This window comes from Callithrix jacchus, chromosome 14 (assembly GCF_049354715.1).
Source record: "Callithrix jacchus isolate 240 chromosome 14, calJac240_pri, whole genome shotgun sequence".
Classification (NCBI taxonomy): domain Eukaryota; kingdom Metazoa; phylum Chordata; class Mammalia; order Primates; family Cebidae; genus Callithrix; species Callithrix jacchus.
This window is the reverse complement of record NC_133515.1, coordinates 28,532,408-28,558,586: the sequence shown is the minus strand read 5'-3', so window position 1 is coordinate 28,558,586 and position 26,179 is coordinate 28,532,408. Positions and strand designations below refer to the sequence as shown.

Below are 26,179 nucleotides of genomic sequence, written 5' to 3'. Positions count from 1 at the left end.
CTAGCCATTTGTCAGATGGGTAGCTTGCAAAAATTTTTTTCCATTCTATTGGTTGCTGGTTCATTCTAATGATTGTTTCTTTTGCTGTGCAGAAGCTCTTACGTTTAATTAGATCTCATTTGTCTATTTTGGCTTTTGTTGCCATTGCTTTTTCATTTGCTCTTATTTTTTGTGTTTTTCTTTTGAGGCAATATTATGTGTACCTAAAAAAATAAGCAATTAGGTGTTTCTGATTAATTTTTCTATCCCTTTTTTCCTCCATTTCTCTTGTTTGGTTTTCAATGTTACCAACTGGGAAAAATCTAAATCTTAATTGAATTTCATAATGAATTGTTTTTAAAACTCAAAAATAGTTTTTTAAAGTATAATTGGAAGACATATTCTAATAAAATTATCTTGGTAAATAGCACTGTAGACTTTTGTAATTTCCAAAGATATTTTTTGTCATACTTAAGTGTAAGTAATGTTTATTTTTTTGAAATTTTTATAATTTTATTTCTTAAATTAATGAAACCTATATACCAGGCCGGGCACGGTGGCTCATGCCTGTAATCCCAGCACTTTGGGAGGCCAAGGCGGGTGGATCACGAGGTCAAGAGATCAAGACCATCCTAGTCAACATGGTGAAACCCCATCTCTACTAAAAATACAAAAGCTTAGCTGGGCATGGTGGCGCATGCCAATGATCCCAGCTACTCAGGAGGCTGGGGCAGGAGAATTGCCTGAACCCAGGAGGCGGAGGTTGCGGTGAGCTGAGATTGCGCCATTGCACTCCAGCCTGGGTAAACAAGAGCGAAACTCCGTCTCAAAAAAAAAAAAAAACCTATATACCAATACTTACTATTTTCTTATCACATCCTTGAGTTTTTAAAAACATTTTAAATGAAAATTATCTAAAAGTTTTTAAAAACTCGTTTTCTGATACTAAGTTCTATAATTCTCTTAAATTATGATAATTTGGTAATTTATGGTACTATGGGAATATGGATTTAATTTTGACAGATATTTATCTTTTTGCTCATTTATAATGGAAAAATTTCTGTTAAAGCTAGAAAACTACCAGGTCTATATTGCAAACACAGTATTCAAAAGAGATGAGAAATTAGGCGGCATACATAGGATTATCTCAAACATAGATTTGTAAACTACAGTAGCAGACCTGTCCTTTTGCCTAAATATCTTATTTGTTTAAAAATGTTATCAAATTAATCAGTGATATCAGCTTGAAACCTTCTGAAGTGGAGCCATTCTAGTTTATGTGTGAAGCTATAATTATTTTTTTAAAACTCTATAATGAAGTTTATATATTATGTAATAAGAAACAGATCATTTTGAAGCCATATTATCAAAAATCCTCACCAGGTTGTCTAACAAAATGTAGTTTTCTTAGGCTAATTTATGAAGAAATTTAAATCTATTAAGTCAAATTTGAGTCAGCAAATGGAAACACTATGTGGGCCCTTTGAATTTTCATTTGGAATAATCAAAAAAACCTCCTTCTGATTAATCAAACTAGAAGTGTAACAAGCATTTATCTTCCCTAGTTTACATTAGATCTATTTTTTTCCAACACTGGTAAAAGACAAACATTGGTTAGATCTAGACTCCAGATTGTCTCCATACCTTTCCTTCAAACACATGCAGGTACAAACATACATGCACACATATCCTGGCACTGCTCTGGAGCTATGGTGATTTAGAGGATGATGGTTTTATTTCACACAAAAATCTGAAGAACCTGGAGTAGTAGTTCTTAGCCTTAGCTGCTCATTAGAATCATCCAGGCTCCACTTACAGTTACTTATGATTTATCCGATTGGTCCGTGATGGAGACTGAGTGACAGCTTTTCTTTAAAACCTGCCAGTTGATTCTAAGATCCAGAGTTATGCATCATGGACCTAGAGCAGCAGTTCTCAAGCCCTAAAAGACTTGCTAAAACACAGATGGTTAAACCTCTGGAGTTTATTATTTAATTAATAAAAGTCTTGAAGCCTAAGTTTCATTTGAGAGATACAGACAGATTCTACTGTAAAATAATTTAACAAGGGACCCCTTGATCTTCATTGAACAGCAAAAAAGCACTACATATATTTTTTCCAATTATGATACAGTAGAGCATAGTTAAATATAATTTTATTTGAGACTTCCATCTCAATCTAATTAGTTAACTAACCAAGTTTCTCTAGTTAAGTAGATCTGAAAGTAGTCATCTTTATATGAAAAGTAGGAATTTTGTAACACAATACTTGAATTTTTAGAAGTTTTTTTTTTTTTGGTTCTTAAAGTCTACTTTTTCTGATTATTTCCTCAAGGAAAAGCCTTAGTGGAACAAACATCCAAAACCACTCTCTAGTCGAAGTTTGATTCTGAGTGCCATGAAGTAAATGCTGAGTGGGCAGTTATAATCATAGGAGTTGGGGTTCAACTCCTGAAATCGATCAATACTTGGAAGCAAAGCATGTACAGCAAAACACACCAGCCTAAGGAGTAGATCTGGGGGGTGACCTCTCAGTAATGAAAAAAGCCTAAGACTAGGATTACAGAGAAATGTGCATACACTTTCTTATTTTTTGCAAATCTTTTCCTAACCCTGCAGGCCCTTCTACCTACTGACTGGATTGGGCTTGAAGGAAGTCCCTGTTGATCTTTGAGAAAATAATTGCATTAGATTATCAGGAAACAAAACCAATTTTCAGAAACTGTAAGGAGTGGATAAGGTGGATGTGGCCATTGACACACACCATTATAAAGGAAACTTAAGAAGAAAAGTGTGGGATTTTAGTTAAGTAGGTGGCAGGATCAAGAAAAGATTTTCTATATGCTAAAGGGACATTCTGCTCACTTTTAGTTGTGGAGGAAAAGTAGCCAAAAAACTAGAGAAAGTTAGAGAAAAGTGAGGTGAAACCTCTCCATGTCCATTTGGAGGAAAGCATGAGAGGGGGAAAAACATGGTATGTTGAACTTCAAGTGAAGGTATGAGAGGGAGCTTGCCTTGTTTTCACATTCTTTTTGTTTTGTAATAAAGTTTGGTGGTTCACAAACATTATTGTGTATCAAAATGACTCAGGCATATCACTGTCTTTGAGTCTGGGGATACACAAAGATTCTGATTCTGCTCAAAAATCTATATTCTTAATCAGCATCTCAGATGATTTTGATGCTGATGATCTAACCTTTGCAAAGGGTTCTCTTGTGTTCAGTTGTTCAGTGAAGAGTAGAGATGTGTAAAGAAGGAAAAGACTTAGGGGCTTGAGAATGAAGGATCTGCAATAAGAAGAGAAATATAAATAAAAAGGATTTCTAAGTGGCACTGAGCATCAAGTTAGAATTTAACATCATGGACCACAATGACCACCTTCTAGAAAGGCCATCAGTAGCAGACAGACTACACAGAGCAAGTTTTCCAGACATGCACCAGGGCCACAGTCAGCAATTTGTTCTTGTTTTTAGGTTACTTTGATGCCTGATGTTAACGAAACATCTGAAGTTGATTACAATTTCAGTGGCAAATTGAAATTTCACATTTTAGAGACAATCACCCCAAGAATACCGTAATTATGTCTTTAACTACTGACAACAAGAAAAGGAAAAACATGTAAAATGTATTCCATATTCCTCACCAGCCCTGTGCAATACCTGGCATTTTTTCAGACATTTCTGAGGTGAGTTACTTAGAACACAGACAAAAAGTCAGATAGTGGGATCAGGTAAAAGCCGAGCAGTTTGAAGGTTTTTCCACGGCAGCTCCCAAGTTGGCTGGGTCAGTCCATACAGTTATCTCAAATGAGACACACACATACTTTTATAAATTAATAGAAGTCTTGAAGTCTAAATTTCATTTCAGATGGACTCAGACAGGTTTTGCTGTAAAATAATTTGACAAGGGACCCCTTGATCTTCATTGAACAGCAAGAAAGCACTACTATTCCTCTCCCACTTCACACAGCACTGTCAGCCCCCAGGTCTCCTTGCAGGTTCACATGAACAGCTCTTGATTTGGATTTGCTTTCATTCTGGTCTCATGTGCCATAATTTTTAAAATATTTGGCTACTCAGTTTTATTAAAATGAAAATAGAAATTAAAAACTAAAAATGATTTATGCCAGTGGTTCTTATCTTTTTCATTAATAGACCCAAAACACAGAATTTTATCCCAATGTCTTAAAAACTGATACATATATACATGAATTTTTCATACAACAATTTCAGGGATTTCACAAATAACCTGAAGGCTGTGTAAAAGGGCTGTGGCCCGGATGTGGTGGCTCACACCTGTAATCCCAGCACTTTGGAAGTCTGAGGCAGGGAGATCGCTTGAGGTCAGCAGCGTGAGACCAGCCCGGCCAACATGGTGAAACTCCATCTCTACTAAAAATACTAAAATTATCTGGGCATGGTGGCGGGGTGCCTGTAATTTCACTTATTCAGGAGGCTGAGGGAGGAGAATCGCTTGAACCCAGGAGGTGGAAGTTGCAGTGAACCAGGTTCGCATAACTGCATTCCAGCCTGGGCAACAGAGCAAGACTCCGTCTCAAAAATAATAATAGTAGTTGTAATAATAATAATTAATTAAAATAAAATAAAGGGCTGTGGACTCCAGGTAGAGCTAAGGACTGAAAGACATGGAAAACAGCTGATTTCCACCAGAGTGCTCCTGTCTAATTTCTGTCTAGTACATGTAATTTTTGCATAGTTTTAATATAGAAACAATTTATGGCTTTCTTTTTGCCCTTAACCTTTATCTTGTTATTCTAAGCTCTCCTAAGAGAGAGAAACATTTTAGAAAAATGTTATTTCCCTCAATTCCTAAATGTATTTCAATAAGTTACTTGTTCTATTACTGAATATTTCTTGCATTCAATATTTCAGCATTATAGCTAAAATTACAGAAAACATCATTTTGGTATAGGAAAATGTTTATTTTAAGCAGTTTTAGAGAATCGTCTCTGTTTTCTTTGCTTCATTTCTTTCTCCTGTTTTTACTCTGTTCTTGCTTTTCTTTACTTGATCAGTTTTCCGTTACTCATACAGTTGAAGAATATCCATGATGACAGTTGAAAGAGAGACATTATGAACTAAACAACTTATCAATAATAATTATTTTGTTGGTGATAAATTGGACATATAATCTTGTTCTTAATTCTTATCTTACCTAATTAATGTTTCCTTACTTCCATCTTTCTCATAATTCTGTCAATGCTTAATAGCATAAAATTTTTATGCTCTTAATATTGAATAGTTTCTAAAGAGTTAATAATAAATGAAAACTTAGCTCCAGGTAGCTTTGATGTAGTACTATTAAATTTTAATAATTTATAGTCAATTCATTTTAATGTAAAAATCATGTAACTAAAATCATCAAGCATATTGCCACAGTTGTGAAATCTTTATAATAAGCCCAACTTGTTTAACTCATTTTCTTGAGTAATGTATTTAATCTGAAAGTAGTTTGTTAGAATTTTTCAACTCTAAATAACAGTTGTTTCCCAGAAATGTTTTATCTCTTTAAAACAAAAAGAATAATGCAATTGCTTCATTTCATATTGAATACTTTATTTATTAGTCCCAATTTTTATTTGTTTATAGAGTTGTAAGTTATGAAAACATCAATAAAAACGACTACTATACTATTAGCCAAATGGCAGTAACACACATTTATAATGATGACATTGAATTTATCGAAATTGATCGATGGGAACAGGAATATCTGTATCACAGAGAACTCACTAAGATTCCCATCTTTTCACTGTTCCGGAAATGGAAAGCTTTTAGTGTATGGAGGAAGAATGTCCGCTCCAAGAAAATCACTGGATGTCGAAAATCTCTACAAAAAAATTTGTTCATTGTTAATCCTGTATGTATTTATCATTCATATTTTAAAATAATTACTTACAAAGAAAGAAAGTGTGAATCTATTATACCTGTTGGTATAGCCTGTTCTTGAAATCAAATATTTTATATTCTTAAGGAAATTCCCAGTTTTCATCCTGTCTTGTCATTTAACAGTCTGGCAATCTAGGGGTGTTTCTACATTTTAACTAGGCCTGCAAAATGCAAAAGCATAAGAACAGAGTTGCAAAGGTCTCTTTTGATTAGAAGTCACCTCTGATTTTTTGGATTTGTGGTCCCCTTTGTTGTTGATCAGGAAAGTTATATGTCATTTTGAGCAGAGTAGGCTGGTAACCCCTATTACCTCCTCTCATCTTTGAGACACTCTAGACTTTATGGTACAAAATAAGTCGGGGTCTCATTTTCATGGGTCAGTATCTCCCAATATATTATATGTTTCCTCTACAATGGATTCATACAGTAGGAAAATTTTTATTATTTACTTTGGATGATGGGACAATCATGAAAAATGAACTGTTAAAGGGTGTGTCACCATATTTAAAATTTCTATCCATTGAATTTCAACTTGCATTAGAAGTTTCCTACTTGGTTCCTAGGAATAAACTGCAATCATCATTACCAACACACTCAGAGTTCTGGTCCTCAGCTGTCTGTTTCTATGACACTACCTCAAGTTTGCTTTTTACTAGTCATTTCCTTCACTTTGCATATTGTAATATGAAAGACTGTTATCAACGTACACAATAGGGAAAGCTTCGAGGTCTCTGGCTAACATAAATATTAGTACAAGACAAATATACAAGATGGACTATCTCAAGTCATCCATTCCACTGTGCATTCTGAGTTGTGAAAAAATATTCCAGACCTTCTTGACATGCAACTCAAATTTCATTAAGGATCCATAAGTTATTCGAAGTTATTTTAGCATCTTTCATCTTTTACCATGCATTGAACACTACACATATCATACATCTGTTGCTAGATATGTAAAATAGTTCATCCTTGATTTGTCTTTAAAATTACTTCTATCAGTCCTCAAAGCATGTTCTCTTATTTTATGTGATGAGAATTGTCATTCTGTGTCCATTCATTCCAGTGATGTTCTGGCCTTTAGAGTATCTTCTCTTAAATTTAGTTTCAGCAAACTAGAAAGCTCTCATCATTTTGAGCAAGGATTGGCCTTGCTTAAAATGCGTATTTTAAATGTGTATTAAATGCTGTAATTACCCACACACTTTACCACTAGCCTTATATGTAAAATTAGTTAACTAGGGCTGATTCCCCTAGACAAGGTTGAAGGGAGACATACTGAGTTGTCCTTGAATTTTTTCTTTTTATGATTTTTTTTAATAACCAGTTTTGTTGGCACCTGTACCTATGTCATTTTCTTATAACAGTTTTGATATATAATTTACATACCATACAATTCACGTATCTGAAGTATACAATTAAATTATTTTTAGTGTATTCACAGAATTGATCAACCATTACCACAGTCAATTTTAGAATATATTTATCATTCCAAGGGAAACCTCATTACCCATTAGTGGTAATTTTCTATTTCTTTCTGACTTTCCTGTCCCGTCCCCCAACTATAGGCAACCACTAATCTACTTTCTATCTCCATAGACTGGCCTATTCTCTACATGTCTCATAAATGGAATCATACAATACACTTGTCCCTCAGTGCCACGGGGGACTGGTTCCAGGACCACCCCAGCAAATACCAAAATCCCGAATGCTCAAGTCCCTTATATAAAATGGTTTTTTTGCATATAACCTATAAACGTCCTCCTATATACTTTGTCATCTCTAAATTACTTATAATACCTAATACAATGTAAATGCTATGTAAATAGTTGTTATGCTATATTGCTTAGAAAATAATCACCCCAAAAAAGTCTATTCATTTTTAATATGGGCACAAGCATGGTAGACCCTACTACATTTTAATCTGCAGTTGCTTGAATCCATGACTGTGGAATCCGAGGATACAGAAGACTGACTATATGTGGTCCTTTGTAACTGACTTTCGTTTTTTTAACATAATGTTTTCGAGGTTCTTCTATGTTGTAGTATAGCATTTTTTTAAATTGGCAAATTATATTGGATATACCTATTTTATTTGTCTGTCTATTGATGGATATTTGGATTGCTTCCATTTTGGGCTATTATGAATAATGCTGCTATGAACCTGCATGTACAAGTTTTTGTCTAGATGTATGTTTTCATTTTTCTTGGGCCTATACCTAGGAGAGGAATTGCTGGGTCATTAGCAACTTTATATTTAACCTTTTGAGAAAACATGAAGCAGTTTTCCAAAGCAACTTGTTACCCAATAACAATGTAATGTCAAATTTGGCTTTTTTCTGTGTCCTTGCCTCTTAAATTAGTAGATGAGCCTTTCCATTATCATTATGACTAGAGATTGTAAAGTACTTAAGGTAACGCCCAGTTTTCTATTACTTGACTTCAATTCCTTAAGTTACTTGCCTTACTCCTTAAGTAGCTGAAAGACATGTATATGTTTTCAAAATCAAAAGAAAGGAATTTAGACAAATTAGATAATTCAAGGAATACTTTTAGAAAAGAGTTATAGAAGGGCCGGGCACGGTGGCTCACGCCTGTAATCCCAGCAATTTGGGAGACCGAGGCGGGATGGATCACGAAGTCAAGAGATCGAGACCATCCTGGTCAACATGGTGAAACCCCGTCTCTACTAAAAATACAAAAAATTAGCTGGGCACGGTGGCGCGTGCCTGTAATCCTGGCTACTTAGGAGGCTGAGGCAGGGGAATTGCCTGAACCCAGGAGGCAGAGGTTGCGGTGAGCCGAGACCACGCCATTGCACACTCCAGCCTGGGTAACAAGAGCAAAACTCCGTCTCAAAAAAAAAAGAGTTATAGAAGTGATCTTTTAATATATGCATTTTGTAGTTGTAGTAAAAGTTAACACAGGTGTTTATTATCCTTAATGACCATTCTTGCTTTTCAAATGTCTTATACTTCTTAAACACAGAATGTTTTTACTAAATAATACATTCATATTTTCATTCAGCATTTGCGACCAGCTCTTCTTAAAATAAATGAATTGTGTTATCATTTGAGTTTTATGGGCCTTTGTTATATTGAAAAGTGTCACACCTACACCCTGCAGGAATTCAAGGCTGCACAAGTCCTATGGCTAGCAGAGGTAACAAATTTTGTCTGTAAGAATCAAAACTTTTTTCTCTAGTTTTGATACTTCAGTATCACTAACTGTACATATTCAACAATATCTAGGTGACAGAACACCTAGGAGAATTTCGAAATGAGGCAAAAGATGTAGTCAGGAAGGCTTGTCGATTTGCTTTGCGTGCTGCAGGATTTGCTCCTGATGACTGTGCATTTGGACCTTATGAGGGTATGAAGGGGAAAGAACCCCAATATATCAGAAGTAGTGGCTTTCTAAAATGGCAGCCCTTTTTTAGTTTGCTTTTCTTAAGTTTAAATAATAATTCTATGTTTCAACTGTTGCAAACGTTTTATTGATGTTATAAATTTAATATATTTTGAAGAAGGGAGAGAAGTAGTAAATACTGCATATTTTTCCCATTACTGCTGTTTGTATACAGTATTTCTAAACTGGACACAGAATCTTAACTAATAAGCACTTTAGAGTAGACTCAGCAACTCTCTGCTTAAAGGTATGTCCAGCCTACTATCACAGACAATAGGTTTGTTAAAATTAAGGGGCTGGGTAGACTTTAGGATTGACCCAGTTGATGTGTACTACAAAGGATGACTAAATTGTAGGTAGAAAAGGAGGGTAAAGGTGTTCCTGGGAAAGAAACAGCATAGTATACAGATCAAATCCTGTTAATGAGAATGTCTCTAAACTGTCTACAATCTTGTTGAGTTGAAATGCTTTGATGTGAATTTTTTTTGGATAATTGGGCTGTTTTGGAGGTTTGAAATGCTTCATGTACCAAAATATTTTTTTTTGAATTTTATTTATCTTTTCTTTGAATCATATTGAAAGAATGGAACTTTTACACAGGTACACTTCTTGTTGTGCCTTCTGTTATTCTTAGATTGTTATAAAGGGCAGAGCATTGTAAGTTTCATTAATATTCCATATGAATTGCCCACTTATGGAGACTCTGAGAAAATGACATATACAGAACAGGCCAGCAAAAGGCATCATTGCAAGAGGCTGACATGGTAAGATTATTCTTTATTTCAAGAAAAAGTATAGTATCCATCTTTCTCAAGTTTCATTAAAACTTAAACCCCAGAAAGTGATGAATATGGTAATTTGCATAACTGAAGTAATCATTTCACTATGTATATCAAAACATCATGTTGTATACCATAAGTACACACAATAAAAAATTAAAATGAAAAGTAGAATTTTTTTGTAGAATGTAAGTGATATCTCAAAAAAAAAATGGAACCCTTCACCACATTGTTCATGAATGGTGATGAGAAATTTGCAGGACACAGTAACCTGAATGTATGGCCCAGAAGACTTCCTCTCCAAACTGCCACCAACCAAAGCAGCTCTGGGACTGTGAGCTGATAGATACAGAGTAGGAGGCCAAGGCCAAGAGCTCCTCTTTGATCTCCCTGGCTTTGTTTCCCTCTGGCTCAGCCTGGGCATGGAGACTCACAGTACCGCAGGCTGTGGCAGGGAGAAATCAGGTACACAGATTTATAGAACTCTTCAAGGGAGCCTGGAGGACTTACTCCATCTTTTTGGTCACAAAAGAACAATAGGCAACTGCATGACTTCACAAAGGTGCACCCAATCCCTAAAATGGGATTTGCCACTGGGAGCCAGCAAAGGAAATATCCCTCCTAGGATCTCACCAGGGGACTTTCATTAGCACTAGCTCTAACACCTGCTTACCCAACTGGATCTTGACCTCAACTGTTCCAGAATTTGGATTTCCCATCATTCTAAAACTTCATGTCTATGGAACAATAAAATACTGATTATTGTTATTCAGTGCTCACTGACTTAATCCAACTTTTGCAATTATTTAATATATCTTAACTGTAAGCTAGTTTATACGTGAAAATGTCTGTGTGGCAACAGAAATCAGTGAAGTGGTCTCTGAGGCTACTGTAGAGGGCCTAGAAGTATTAGAGGCCTTAGAGCTCCACTTGAGCAGAGTAGAATTATTCTAAATGTCTTGCTGACTCAGTCTGCATTCTAAGCGCTCAAGTAAGGAAACATAAAATTCAAACCTTTGGGTTAGCAATTGCCATCAACATTTATTCAATAGCAAAGATTTTACATTTTTACTATTAGAATGCAAGTTATAGATGTTGTATGCATTGATTTCTTCTTTAAAACATCTTTTTAAAAATATATTATGGGCTTTTTGGCCGGGCGCGGTGGCTCAAGCCTGTAATCCCAGCACTTTGGGAGGCCCAGGCGGGTGGATCACGAGGTCAAGAGATCGAGACCATCCTGGTCAATATGGTGAAACCCTGTCTCTACTAAAAATACAAAAAAATTAGCTGGGCATGGTGGCACATGCCTGTAATCCCAACTACTCAGGAGGCTGAGGCAGGAGAATTGCCTGAACCCCGGAGGCGGAAGTTGCGGTGAGCCGAGATCATGCCATTGCACTCCAGCCTAGGTAACAAGAGCAAAACTCCGTCTCAAAAAAAAAAAAAAAAAAAAAAAAAAAAAAAAAAAATATATATATATATATATATATATATATATATATATATATATAAAATGGGCTTCTTAGCTAGATAAACTAGAGTATTTTCCCTAACAGCTATATTACTCTTTAAATATTTTATTGAAAATTTAGAAAGTATAACTGAATTGATGCTACATATTTGAATATATTTGTGTTTTAAAAGGAAGAATAAGAACCTCTCTTCTAGACAATACATTTTAGATATTATTAAATGGAAATTCAAGGAGAAATTATATTTTATGTTTTAAATATTTGCTTTAGAAGCACTGTCAAAAATAGTGAAAATAAAAAACTGAAGTTGTATTTGCTTTTTTCTTTTAAGCTTTATCCGTCTAAACGACTATCTAATTGAGAACACAATGCACATCTTAACAGTAAATTCTGTTAATTTGCTTTTAAATCATCTCACTGACAAGCTAAAACGAACACCTTCAGCAGATGTCATTCAGAAATGGATTACTGAAGACAAGCCTGAAGTCACTGATAAAAAGGTATACTGGGCCGGGCACGGTGGCTCACGCATGTAATCCCAGCACTTTGGGAGGCCGAGGCAGGTGGATCACGAGGTCAAGAGATCAAGACCATCCTGGTCAACATGGTGAAACCCCGTCTCTACTAAAAATACAAAAAATTAGCTGGGCATGGTGGCGCGTGCCTGTAATCCCAGCTGCTCAGGAGGCTGAGGCAGGAGAATTGCCTGAACCCAGGAGGCGGAGGTTGCAGTGAGCCAAGATCTCGCCATTGCACTCCAGCCTGGGTAACAAGAGCGAAACTCCGTCTCAAAAAAAAAAGAAAAAAAGGTATAGTCACACAATATTAAGAATATTTCATTGGTTAGTATGTATTGAGGAGTGCAAACTATGCTCTATGAATTATGCTATTTTCTGTGTGCTGAGAAAAATTGAGAAGTGCATGGAGCAGCAGTCCCCAACTTTTTGGACACAAGAGAACAGTTTCATGGAAGACATTTTTTTCTGCAGACTATTGGGGATGATTTCAGGATGAAAACTCTTCCACCTCAGATCATCAAGCATTAGATTTTCATAAGGAACATACAACCTAGATCCCTCACATGCACAGTTCACAGTAGGGTTTGGGCTCCTATGAAAATCTAATGCTACCACTGATCTGAGGGGAGACAGAGTTCAGGCAGTAATGCTCACTCTCTACTCACCTCCTGCCGTGCAGCCCAGACCAGTACCTGGTCCACAGCCCTGGGCTTGGAAACCCCTGGTATAGAATATTTCATGTTATAATCAGACCCTACATTACAGATGAAATGTCAGACTGAAAATCAGCATATCAACAAGTATCTAATAATAGAGTAAAAATCCATGCTGAGAGAAAGTTACTGTCACAGGAACTTGCTAAAACTTACTCATGCATTCATTGACGTATTCCTTAAATACCTACTGTGTACCAATTCCTGTGCTGGATGTGGTATGTAGTGATGAAAAGCACAGACAGAGTTTTTGCCCCCAAAAGCTTATAGTTCTTGGGGACATAAATGTTTCTTGTGGGCATAAATTGGCAGGGAGAAGCAGGAAAAGTGGTATAAGTAAAAGAGATAAACATTAGTTTAGAGGTGAAAAGAAGCAAATTATTGTGCTTTGAGGGGATGACCTTTTATGAGGATATTGATCTTAAAGACACAGAGTACTTTAAGATGTTTGGATGAAGTAGTACAAATTTGTGCATTCCAGCATAGCTAAAAGAAAGATCATATTATCTCATATTCCAATTTCCCAATAAGTTTTTCCCTCTCTCTATCCTTAGTACTAGTAGTTTCTTGCCAGAATACCTACAAAAATAGCAAAATATGTTCACCTCATTTCATCAAGCCTCCTACCCTCACAGCTTAAGTCTCTCGTGCCACAGAAACCTAATTACGCAGTACAAGTCCTGATACTCTCAGCCTTAGTTTCCCTTTCTTCCAAGAGTTACATCAAAGTATATACTCCTTTTCATAGCTTTCTCCCCTCCCCTATTCTGAATTTCTCCTTTTTATAAATATTATCAAAATCTTAAAAGCCACACTTTTCTATTCTAAAAGTAATTTATGCTAAGTGTATAAAATTAGGAAAACACAGAAATATACAAAGAAAAACATCCTTTGCTACCCAAAGATAACTATTTCAAAGAGGAAAAAAGATGCCATACTTTTCTTACTGCTTCATCCCTTGCTTTTTGGTCTTAGCAATACAGGATTGTGAAATATTTCTCAAGGCAACATGCATTTTTCCATGTGATATTCTCACAGATAAATGTATGATAATTCTCGTAAATAAACTTTCCCACTATTTAAAATAATGCTGCAAAGGGTATCCTTGTCTATATATTTTTCACATATTTCATATTTTTCCCCTTAGGAAAAATTTCTAGATGTAGAATTGAGTCAGAAATATGCACATTTTTAAGGCTTTTGATACATACACACTGACACATATGCTCCAGAAAGCTTTGTCAATTTATAGCAATGTTTAAGAATGAGCATTTACCCACATGCACACTAAATATTATCATTCATTTTAATTTTCATGAGTCTGTTGGATACAAAGTGGTATATCACTGCTTTCAAATGTTGTATTCTTTTAATTGTGACCCCAGGACAAGAATAAAGGCATAGGTCTAGGAATCAGAAATATCTGGGATCGAATTCTGGTCTGCTACCTACTAGCTAGCATGACCTGGATGAAACATTTTCCAGATCCCATTTTGATCCTATGGGAACAATAACAGAACCTGTTTAAGAAGGTTGGTGTGAGAATTACACAAATACCCAGCACTGTGCCTGGCACACAGTAAACTCTCTGTAAATGTTGTTACTAAATAAACCATTTTAAGAAAGAAGAAAGAGGTGAATTGATCATTTGTATTTTGCTTTCAAGAATTCTCAGATTATGCCCTTTGCCCATTTTTCTCTTTAAGTATATTTGTATTTGAAGATATTTCTATGTAAGGATTCATTAATATATTATTGGCGTATATTTCTATTAAGTATATCAACTATAGGTCTATTCAAATATGATCAACTTTCTACCTGTTCTATACATTATTGATGTGTCTTCCCCATTTATTGTTTGCTTTTCCATTTTGTCGGTAGTATTTTTACAAGGAGAAAAGTTTTACATTGTTGTGTAGTCTTTCATATTTGCCTTTTTTTCTTTTTGTGCGTTATTATTCTCTGAAATACTTTCCACATGCCAAGGTTATGAATTCAGCTAATTATATAACCTTAAGTTTATATGTGCCTTGTTTTTTTATTTTCTTTTAGATATGGATACTTGCATCCTTTTTAACACTGTAAATATACTAATTTCAGGGGCCCCTGGTGGTGGAAAGGCAAGAAGAAGATGAATCTCTCATCCCCATGTTTCTCACAGAACTAATGTTGACAGTCCAGTCACTCCACTTTGAGCCTTGTCTGGAAGACTTTCTGGTGTGTGTTTTTTGTGTGTTATCCACATGCAAGTACCTTTTTGGAAAATGAGGCAACTGTTTTGCTGTCAATTAGTTGTCAGAATTGTAGTTGTCACTACTCCAAGATGATCATAAGAAAGAGAGAAAGCATTGTTTTGTCACAGCATTACAGCTATATATAAACTATCTAAAAGTTTAGCACATTATCTCTAACTTGAGTCAGATTAAGGGCTTGGTAAGGTACAGGAAAACATATTCTATACAAAATTTAAAAGTGACCATAGGGATCCCTTTAAAGACAACTCAAGAAATCACTCTGTTGTAAAAACATATTCCCTCCCTCCCTCCCTCCCTTTCTTCCTTTCTCTCTTTTTTCTCTCTTTTTCTCTTTCTTTCTTTCTTTCAACAGAGACTCACTCTCAACCAGGCTGGAGTACAGTGAATGTGATCTTGGCTCACCTCCCAGGCTCAATCTATCCTCCCACCTCAGTCTCCTGAGTTGCTGGGACTACAGGTACATGCCACCAGGCCTGGCTACTTTCTGTATTTTTTTTTTTTTTTTTGGTAGAGATGGGCTTTGCCATGGTGCCCAGGTGGGTCTTGAACTCCTGGGCTCAAGTGATCTGCCTGCCACTGCCTCCCAAAATGCTGGGATTACAGGTGTGAACCACCATGCCCAGCCTGTAAATACCATTTTTGAAATCTTTTTAAAGGAATGCTGCATCTGAGAGAATTTCGTTGTCTTAGTTATTCATTGCTGTGTAACAAGTTACCACAAAGTTAGCAGTGGGAAACATCCACCATGAATCATCTCAGTTGCTGTAGGTCAGGAGTTTCACTGGCTACTCAGATTATCCTCTGTTTTAAGATCTTGTTCTCCCTTAGGCTGCTGGAAGAATTTGGCTCTAAGCAACTATAGAGCTGAGGTCCCATTTCCTTGAGGGGTGTCAGTCAAGGACCATCCTTAGGTCCTAGAAACCATCTGTCGTTCCTTGCCATGTGGCCCACTTTCTAGGTAGTTTACAATATGACTGTTCACTTCTTGAAGGCCAGATGGACCATTCTCTTAAGAAGGACTCAATCCCCCTTTTAAGGGCTTTCACTTGATTCAGTCACATCTTTCAAGGATAATCACTTTTGACTAACTCGAAAACAACTGAATTGGGGCTCTAATTATATCTGCACTATCCGCCACCTTTGCTGCATCACATAACCTAATCATGGGACTGGCATACCATCATATTCACAAGTCCCACCCATACTTTAGAGGAAGGGATTGAACAGCATGTGTACACAGGGGCAGGAATTTTGGGGGTCATCTTAGAATTCGGCCTACTACATTTGGATAGGTGCATAGATTAGTAAACAGTCAAAGTCGGTCTTGTGTTGTTAGCTGCTGTACTGTGAGGCAAAAGTACTAGTAATCGGGATCCCTAGATTTTAGTATTTGACTTTGGGAAAACTGCTTCTGGGGTTCAGTTTCTGCATTTATGTAATGAGAAGACATATGAGTTCTAGCATTGCCTCCTCTTCCAGCAGTCTATGATTCTCTAATTTATGGGATAGGCTATTTGAAGCATTTACAATGACAAGCAGACTGCTGAGGTCCCTGTGGTTGGAAGCTTGCTCAGGAGCTCCCCTGCCAAGAGGCACTGGGCTCTCATGCCCCCTTCTGGCCACAAGACAGATGTCTTTCCCATGAGATGCAGATATCCTGGGCTGCAGATGACTAAAGGAGGCTCTCTCACAAGCAGTTGGCTGTCCTTTACCCGCAAGGGTAAAAAAACTAGAAAAAAACTTGATACCCTTCCCATTTCCTATTGTAGGACCCTGTTCTTCACATGGGTATTTTTAGCTTCTACACATGAAACATACATGGCCAGTCTCTGGGAATAATTAGCGTGTTTGTCCATTCATACCAAAATAAGATTTTACTTCACATAACCCAAAATCAGCCAATAGAAGTGTATATAAAACTTTCATTCATAAATTTTCTATTTTTTCACTATTATTTTGGTCATTAGGCTTAATCATTCCCAGTGATTCCAAACATGCATACACAGAGATTAATCTAAAGGAAAATTATATACCTAAGTCATGATCTCTTACTTTGTTCTTTCCTAGGTTACCTGTGGTTTCCTAATACTTGATTCAATCTGTACTTTTCAATTCTAATCTTTCTTGCTGTGTGAGACAAACCTCCCATTGCATTTGATTCTGTTTACTGCTTCTGCCTCTTGAAATAGACTCCTCCTTTGGTTTAATTTCACTTGTTTCTATTTCTGTAACAACATTTTTTTCTTCTCAATCATCTTTCCAAGAGCCTCTTTTTTATCTGATCCTTGCTTGATTATTGCTATCCTAAAGGGCTCCCTTCTCCTCTTCATACCCTATGGTTCTTTCTGGGTGCCCTTTCCTGTGCCCAGAATGCAGACATAAACATATATCTATATCTATATCCACCTATCTGTATCTCTACCTGTATCTATATGCGTATATCTATAGATCCAATACTTTTCTTCTAAGCCCCACTCATGGTCACCTGGAAATCTTCACCTGAATCTCCCGCAGTTAATTTCATTTTACCAATATGAATTAAACTTAACCTCTTCAAAAACTTGATCCTCCCTTCTTATCTCCATCATAACGAAAGATGCCCATGCCAGCAGTCTGGGAGTTCTCCTAGAGTCTCCCTTACCTCCTTGAAGTCAGGTCACCAGCTCTACTGTGCCGAACCATGGTTGCACCCACTCTGCCACTCCTTTCCATCGGGACTTCATCATCTCTCTACTGGCCTGCTGAAATAGTCTGCTCTGATCTGCCTGCCTCTCTCCCTTCTGATCCATTTTTCATATTGCTGAGAGCAAGATTATTCTCATAAGCAAATCTAATCATGTCCTTTTCATTCTTAAAATTTGTCCATTGCCTGTAGGAGCATCTTTCACAGGATGCTCTGTGAGTTGTTGATAGGCATTTCAGGAGAAAGGGGGTTGTGAAATACATGTGAAATATACATTTGTATATTAACAGATGTAAAAAAAATCCTGTTTACAAGGTCTTCAGAAAAATCCTGTTTAACTTCGTGTAACTCAAACTTCTCAAATTTACCTTGGAAATTAGGACCCTTTATCCTCTGGGTAATCCACAGACATGGTTTGGGGAGTGCTTGCTCATGGGCCAACATTGGCATCATGCACAAGGTCTTTCATGAAGGGGCTGACTGCATCTGCAGAATATCCTATTTCCCCACTCTAGTGCTGAAGCCTAGATGCCTCATCTGCCTGCTTCCTTGTGCCCCACGCATAATGACTTAGCAAGCATTATACTGTTGTCTGATATACTTGACAAGCTCCTGTTCATTTTTTGAGGCTCATTTAAAGATGTACCTTTTCTTTATCTCATTTTCTCTAATTAGACTTTATATTTATTATAAATTACAAACTAATTTATGCTCATTGAAGAGACTTTGAAAAACACAGAAAAAGATTATTAAAAGAATCCATAATATTATGTACCAAAAATAAAAACCCATTAACATTTTTATATGCTCTGTCCAGTCTTTAGTGCATACTAATATGCTGACATACCTACCTTACCATGAGGTTATGTACAGAGATAGATAGATACATGTTTACATTGAGATAATATTATATACCAGTTTTATATCCTGCTCACTCTCTTTCTTTCAGACTTTAACATTATATCATAAGCTTTTTCTCATGTCATTAAATGATTTCTGGGAGATGCTATTTTGTAAGGATGTGTAGTTTTCCATGGTATAAAAACACCACAACTTATATAACTATACTTCTATTTTTGAACACTTAAGTGTTTATCTAATGAGTTATTAATGCAAGCAATACTACAGTGATTGTCCTTGCACATGGATCTTTGTTTACAGGTCTATATTTTCTCATAGATTAGCTTTCTAGAATATAAATTACTACTCAAAGAGTATAAACCCTTTTCACCCTCCCTTTACATTTTCATGTAGGCTTCCTTGGCTTTCCTTCCATTGTGACCCTGATGGTGTTTTGTTCACACTTTAAATATAGAACTCATCACAATGTATTGCAATTTTTTTGTCTCTGTCAATTAGAAAACATGTGTCCTGAAGGTAAGGGCCATGTCTTTTGATTTGTCATATATTCAGAATCAGCACATATCTGGCCTGGTTGAATAAGCTATTCTCATTCATTTTTAGTATTTCATAAAATTCAAAATATTTATAAATACACATGTTTACATTTATGTTTATGCTTTTCTCTCTAACAGGATGGCATTTTGGGTGCAGTTAATCATTGTCAAAACACTGTATTATCAGTTCCCAATCTTGTGCCTGATTCATATTTTAATGCTTTCACCAGCCCTTATATTAACAACAAACTTGAAGAAAAAACCTGTGGAACTGGACCAAGCTTAGCAGCAGTATTTGAGGATGATAAGAATTTTCACACAATTATTTCTCAAATAAAGGTATACTTACTCTGATGGAAACTATTTTATAATATTCTCAATATAGATGAAATTGAGTAATATATATATATATATATATATTCCTTTCTTATCTTTAAATGTTCTATATATGAAAATTGGAATATGCCTAATCTCTAAATGGTAAAGTTTGATGATAATCTTTGTTCTCTAGAAATTGTTCTGGTAAGCATGAAATAATTTTTTAAAAGCATCAAAATATCTGTAGAAACAGTTATGTATCATTAGCAATCCATGTGCATGTGTTTTTAGGGAAGTAACCCTGGCTGTTAAGGATGCTGAGACACAGGCAGAGCCTTTACTAAAGTCATTTTTTTCATTACATGTCTAATGTTTTATTAAAACAGCAGCATAGTGTTTCACTATTTTAGGCTCTTTAGAAAATAAATATAATGGCATCTATCCATAGCCCCTGAAGACTTTGAAAATATCATTTCACACATTAAAATTTTTATCTTAGATGTCCCAATTTTTAAACTCAGAACCACACTTATCGAGGTGATTTATGTGAGGAGGGAACGAATAGCATTATTCCTTGGCTCATTTCTCTCCCTCGTCTCTGGGTAACCTAATTTCCTGTTTGGAGAATAGAAATGCAGCCCTTAACATACTACAAATGCCTTTTGTGCTTGACACCAAAGTGCTACAGTGATTCTCACACTTAAAATTTACCCATTTGTCGGTCATAAATATCCATTATATATACATTACTATGTAACTTAAAATTAGCAGTGTTTTAGTTCTTTATTTCATCAAAATAATGGTTTAACTGTCATGGTATGATTTTAAAAGCAAACATTTTCCATCTACTATCTCTGTTTATGGTGGAATTCTTAGCTACATTATTTTAAATCATCAGTTCAAAAGTTATAATTTCCCACCATGTTAGTTTTGCCTCTTTCATAATTTTAACTTTGCAAATTGACTCTATGTATATAAATTGACATATGACATATGTTCCAACTCCAAAATTTCATCCTAGTTCTTTGTTTCTTTTGCATTAATACTTATACTAAGAAGGGTATTCTACAATCTTATTTCATTCACTGCCAGATTTCCTGGTACCAAAATGGTTTTCTGACTCATCAAATTTCTCTCCCTTAGACAATTATTCTTTTAATTATGGCTATAACATTTGTAATTAAAAGTTATATTTTCAATTTAGAGGACCAAGGATAATGTCTAAATATAAATCACCCACATATCTTCCAAAATTAATAAGAACTTACAAGAAAAACAAATAAAACTAAACAAAATTTATGCCTTTAGCAAGTAACTAAAAGAAAGAGAATACCCAAATATCAAATTACGTTTCAGTAGAAAAATAAACACAAATACCAATGAACCTTCTTTCTCATGCTCCTGCCACAGCCATTGCAGACAGGGAGGCCAGTCCTTGGGAAATCTACAAAAGAGAGAAGCAAGTAGCTATGAGCAGGCCTGAAGTTAATCTAAAGTCACAGCCAAAAAGAAGCCCACCCTATATCCAAAAATGATTTTTTTAAGTCCTGGTGTATCAGAGGACTGACTACTGGAAAGGGACTTAAAATTCAAGCTATTCAAGATGGCATTAGTTCTGGGGGAGGAAATAATGTTAAAAATAAAAATTTAAAAATTTCTAAAGAATATGAGGCATTATGTGAACATTGGATGATACAGAGGAAATGAAGCAACTACTGAAAATGTAAGTTCTGCAAGACAAAAAAAGAACCTACTTGGGAGGCTGAGGTGGGAAGATCACTTGAGCCCCAGAGGCAAAGGCTGCAGTGAGCCATGATCATGCCAGTACCTGGGCAGCAGAGCAAGATTCTGTATCAAAAAAAAAAAAAACTCAGATAAGTGAGAATATATCCAACTTTTTCCCTGTCACCATAAAATAAAATAAAACAGATTTCATTTTGCTCCACTGATATAACAGAATTCTCTTAAACTAAAATTTTATAAATCACCCCAATCCATGGGCTAAAAAAATTAAAATAGATTAACTGCATGCAAGTGTACTAACAACTATGAAGCAAAAGCAACATTACACACAAGTAAATATTCTCAAAGAAGCACTCATATATACAAAAAGCCACATTGAATTAAAAATTCAAGATTCAAAATACAAGTGGAAGGGAAAAAATACAAAATCAGAAATGAAGGCTAAATTACATAGTGAATAAGGAGAATAAGTTAAAAAGTTTAACGTGACTATAGAAGAATGATGGGAAAAAATAATGAGTATAGAAGAAAGATAAGAAATCAACCAAGAGAATGAATAAAAATAAGATAGAGAAATCAGTAAAAGGGGTCAGAGAAAAAAATTATTATGATGGAAGAGAGGCAAAGAAGAAACAACATACATATAATTGGAGTGTCTGTAAGAGAAAAGCAAAAGAAGAGGCTAGAGCAAATATTTATAACTATAGTTCAGGAAAAGAAAATTTGAATCTACACATTGAAAGGGCCTACAGAGTTCCTTGGAAAATAACCCACAACAATCAACTCTGAGATATAGCCTTTTAAAATTATTTGATTTTAAATCTAAAAAATTTTTCTACAGGTCTTACAAAGGGAAGAGAATTAGACTAGCATCAGACTTCTCAAAAGTAACATACAAAGTGAGCCAATAATGGAGGAGCATTTTTAAAAGAAACTCATGGAAAAAAAAAATGTGAATCAAGACTTTTATCTAGCCAAGCAAGTAGCTATCAGCAGGCCTGAGGTTAATAATCTAAAGTCACAGCCAAAAAGAAGCCCACCCTATATCCAATCACTTGAACCCCAGAGCCTTTAAGTATCAAGGCTATACAAAAATAGTTTTCAACATGTAAGAACCCAGGGAATTTTGTACTCATTAGGAATCTACTACAGGATAAGTTTCATCCAGCTAAGAAATAATTTTGCGGGGGAAAGCTGGTAGGGAATATTTAACATATTTAATTGTAGATCTATCTAAGCCTAAAACAAAGATATAGACAAGGAGACTAGTATATGAATATATGTTCTAATGAAGTAGAAATAATACAACTTTAAAAATAGAGAAGGAAGAGAATCAGAGAAAAGTAGAATAGGGTTATTGATTGATGTACAGTTAATAAGATAAAATTAAAGAATATCAGTAAAAACCAACAAATAAAAATATAAAAGGTTAATAAGGAAACAAGTGACTAATGGTATTTTTTTAAAAATATAGTGTCACTCAGAGAAAGAAAGAAAGAAGCTCACATATAACCGTAAGACACATAGAAAATAATATGACCAAGTTGGGACCAAATATATCAGTAATGTAATTAATATAAATGAGTTCAATTCATCTATTAAAAGAAAAATATTTTCAATTTGGCTCACAAGGCAAGACAAAATAATATGCTGGGTGCAAAAGAGAAATCCAAAACAAAATTATTTAGAAAAACTAAAAATGAAGAAATCCTCAATGTTGTAGGGGCAAATTTAAACAATAAGAAAGTGGAGCTTGGGATCCTATGAGTCAGGGATCGTTAATGCCAGATGCTATGATTTTCTAGGAGACCTCACAGGACTTTGTATATAACTGTACTCATGGCTATGATGTATTACATTGTAAGGATATAAAGGAAACTAACAAAGGGAAGAGGCACATGGGGTAAAGTTCAGAGGAAATCAGACACAGCTTCCAAGAGTCCCGTCCAGTAGAGTCACACAGGAGGCACTTAAGTCCTCCAGCAGTGGATTTTGACAACACAAGTGAAATATCACCTAGCAGGGAAGCTCATTAGAGTCTCAATGATGAGTGTTTTATTTAAAGACTGGCTTGTTTTTGGTAGAATGATATTATTTCCTTTGGGTATTGATATGGCTTGGCTGTGTTCCACCCAAATCTCAGTTTGAATTGTAGCTCTCATAATCCCCATGTGTGGTGGGAGGGACCTGGTGGGAGGTACTTGAATCATGGGGGCAGATTTTCCTGGGTCACTCTCATAATAGTGAATAAGTCTCATGAGATCTGATGGTTTTATATGGGGCAATTTCCCTGCACATATTCTCTTGCCTGCCACCATGTAACAGCTTTGGTCCTCCTTTGCCTTCTGCCATGATAGTGAGGTCTCCCCAACCTTGTGGAAATGGGAATACATCAAAATTCTCTTTATATATATATATATAAAATGCTCAGTCTTGGGTATGTCTTTATTAGCAGTGTGAGAACAGACTTATACAGGTACATACCCAATAATGGGATCGCTGGGTGAAATCATAGCTCTGTTTTAAGTTATTTGAAACTGCTTTTCATAGTGGATAAATTAATTTACATTTTCACAACTGTGTGTAAGCATTACCTTTTCTCCACAGCCTCCCCAGGTATGGAGAAATAACTGTTATTTATTGGTTTCCCTAATAGCCATTCTGACTTGTATGAGATGGTATCTCATTGTGGTTTTTGATTTGCATGTCTCTGATGATTAGTTATAATGGGCACTTTTTTCTTTTTTTTAAATTGCATTTTACCTTTTGGGGGACATGTGCAGAACATGCAAGATAGTTGCATAGGTACTCACGTAACAGTGTGATTTGCTGCCTTCCTTCCCTTCACCCACATCTGGCATTTTTTCCGATGCTATCCCTCCCCAACTCCCCCCCTCCGCTGTCCCTCCCCTATTCCCCCCGACAGACCCCAGTGTGTAGTGCTCCCCTCCCTGTGTCCATGTGTTCTCATTGTTCATCACCCGCCTATGAGTGAGAACAAGCGGTATTTCATTTTCTGTTCTTGTGTCAGTTTGCTGACAATGATGTTCTCCAGATTCATCCATGTCCCTACAAAGGACACAAACTCATCATTTTTGATTGCTGCATAATATCCCATGCTGCATATGTGCCACATTTCCCAGTCCAGCCTATCATCAATGGGCATTCGGGTTGTTTCCAAGTCTTTGCTATTGTAAACAGTGCTGCAATGAACATTCGTGTGCATGTGTCCTTATAGTAGAATGATTTATAGTCCTTTGAATATATACCCAGTAATGGGATTGCTGGGTCAAATGGAATTTCTACTTCTAGGTCCTTGAGGAATCGCCACACTGTCTTCCACAATGGTTGAACTAATTTACACTCCAACCAGCAGTATAAAAGTGTTCCTATTTCTCCACATCCTCTCCAGCATCTGTTGTTTCCAGATTTTTTAATAATCGCCATTCTAACTGGTATGAGATGGTATCCAAATGTAGTTTAGAGTTGCATTTCTCTAATGGCCAGTGATGATGAGCATTTTTTCATATGTTTGCTGGCCTCATGTATGTCTTCTTTTGTAAAGTGTCTGTTCATATCCTTTACCCAATTTTGAATGGGCTTGTTTGTTTTTTTCTTGTAAATCTGTTTTAGTTCTTTGTAAATTCTGGATATCAGCCCTTTGTCACATGGGTAAACTGCAAACATTTTTTCCCATTTCGTTGGTTGCCAATTCACTCTAGTGACTGTTTCTTTTGCAGTGCAGAAGCTGTGGAGTTTGATTAGGTCCCATTTGTCTATTTTAGCTTTTGTTGCCAATGCTTTTGGTGTTTTGGTCATGAAGTCCTTGCCTACTCCTATGTCCTGAATGGTTTTGCCTAGATTTTCTTCTAGGGTTTTTATGGTGCCAGGTCTTATGTTTAAGTATTTAATCCATCTGGAGTTAATTTTAGTGTAAGGTGTCAGAAAGGGGTCCAGTTTCTGCTTTCTGCACATGGCTAGCCAGTTTTCCCAACACCATTTATTAAACAGAGAATCCTTTCCCTATTGCTTGTTTTCGTCAGGTTTATCCAAGATTGTATGGTTGTAGATAAGTTGTGTTGCCTCCAATGCCTCTGTTCTGTTCCATTGGTCTATGTCTCTGTATTGGTACCAGTACTATGCTGTTATGATTACCGTAGCCTTGTAGTATAGTTTGAAGTTCGGTAGTATGATGCCTCCTGCTGTGTTCTTTTTGCTTAGAATTGACTTGGCTATGCGGGCTCTCTTTTGGTTCCATACGAAGTTTAAGGTGGTTTTTTTCCAGTTCTGTGAAGAAGGTCATTGGTAGCTTGATGGGGATAGCATCGAATCTTTAAATTACTTTGGGCAGTATGGCCATTTTCACGATATTGATTCCTCTTAACCATGAACATGGAATGTTTCTCCATCTGTTTCTGTCCTCTCTTATTTCGTTGAGGAGAGGTTTGTAGTTCTCCTTGAAGACGTCCTTTATGTTCCTTGTTAGTTGTATTCCTAGGTGTTTTATTCTCTTTGTAGCAATTGTGAATGGCAGTTTGTTCTTGATTTGGCTCTCTTTAAGTCTGTTATTGGTGTATAGGAATGCTTGTGTTTTTTGTATATTGATTTTGTATCCTGAAACTTTGCTGAAGTTGCTTATCAGTTTCAGGAGTTTTTGGGCTGAGGCGATGGGGTCTTCTTGATATACTATCTTGTGGTCTGCAAATAGAGACAATTTGGCTTTCTTCTTTCCTATTTGAATGCCCTTTATTTCTTTTTCTTGCCTGATAGCTCTGGCTAGAATTTCCAATACTATGTTGAATAGGAGTGGTGAGAGAGGGTATCCTTGTCTAGTGCCAGATTTCAAAGGGAACGCTTCCAGTAATGAGATTGGCTGTTGGTTTGTTGTAAAGCGCTTTTAGTATTTTGAGATACGTTCCATCATAACGAGTTTATTGTGGGTTTTCAGCATAAAGGGCTGTTGAATTTTGTCAAAGGCCTTCTCTGCATCAATTGAGATAATCATGTGG

General features: G+C 36.0%; 1 protein-coding gene across 12 annotated transcripts in view; it reads left to right on the top strand.

Annotated features, from left to right (window-relative positions):
• Positions 1–26,179, top strand: part of DNAH6 (dynein axonemal heavy chain 6) — a 411,305-nt gene that overhangs the window by 59,555 nt on the left and 325,571 nt on the right. For 9 of the 12 annotated variants that reach the window (XR_013526431.1, XM_002807522.6, XM_035272122.3 and 6 more), the window contains 7 exons: positions 5,588–5,855; positions 8,909–9,043; positions 9,133–9,253; positions 9,924–10,053; positions 11,875–12,043; positions 14,875–14,991; positions 19,248–19,448. Coding sequence is in view for 10 of the 12 variants with exons in the window: in XM_002807522.6 (XP_002807568.3) it covers positions 5,588–5,855; positions 8,909–9,043; positions 9,133–9,253; positions 9,924–10,053; positions 11,875–12,043; positions 14,875–14,991; positions 19,248–19,448 (1,141 nt within the window). In the remaining 2 variants the exon portion in view is untranslated. Of the gene's footprint in view, positions 1–935; positions 3,664–5,587; positions 5,856–8,908; positions 9,044–9,132; positions 9,254–9,923; positions 10,054–11,874; positions 12,044–14,874; positions 14,992–19,247; positions 19,449–26,179 lie in introns of those variants that run through there. The other 3 variants (XM_035272129.3, XM_078349001.1, XM_035272130.3) reach the window with 3 other exon arrangements.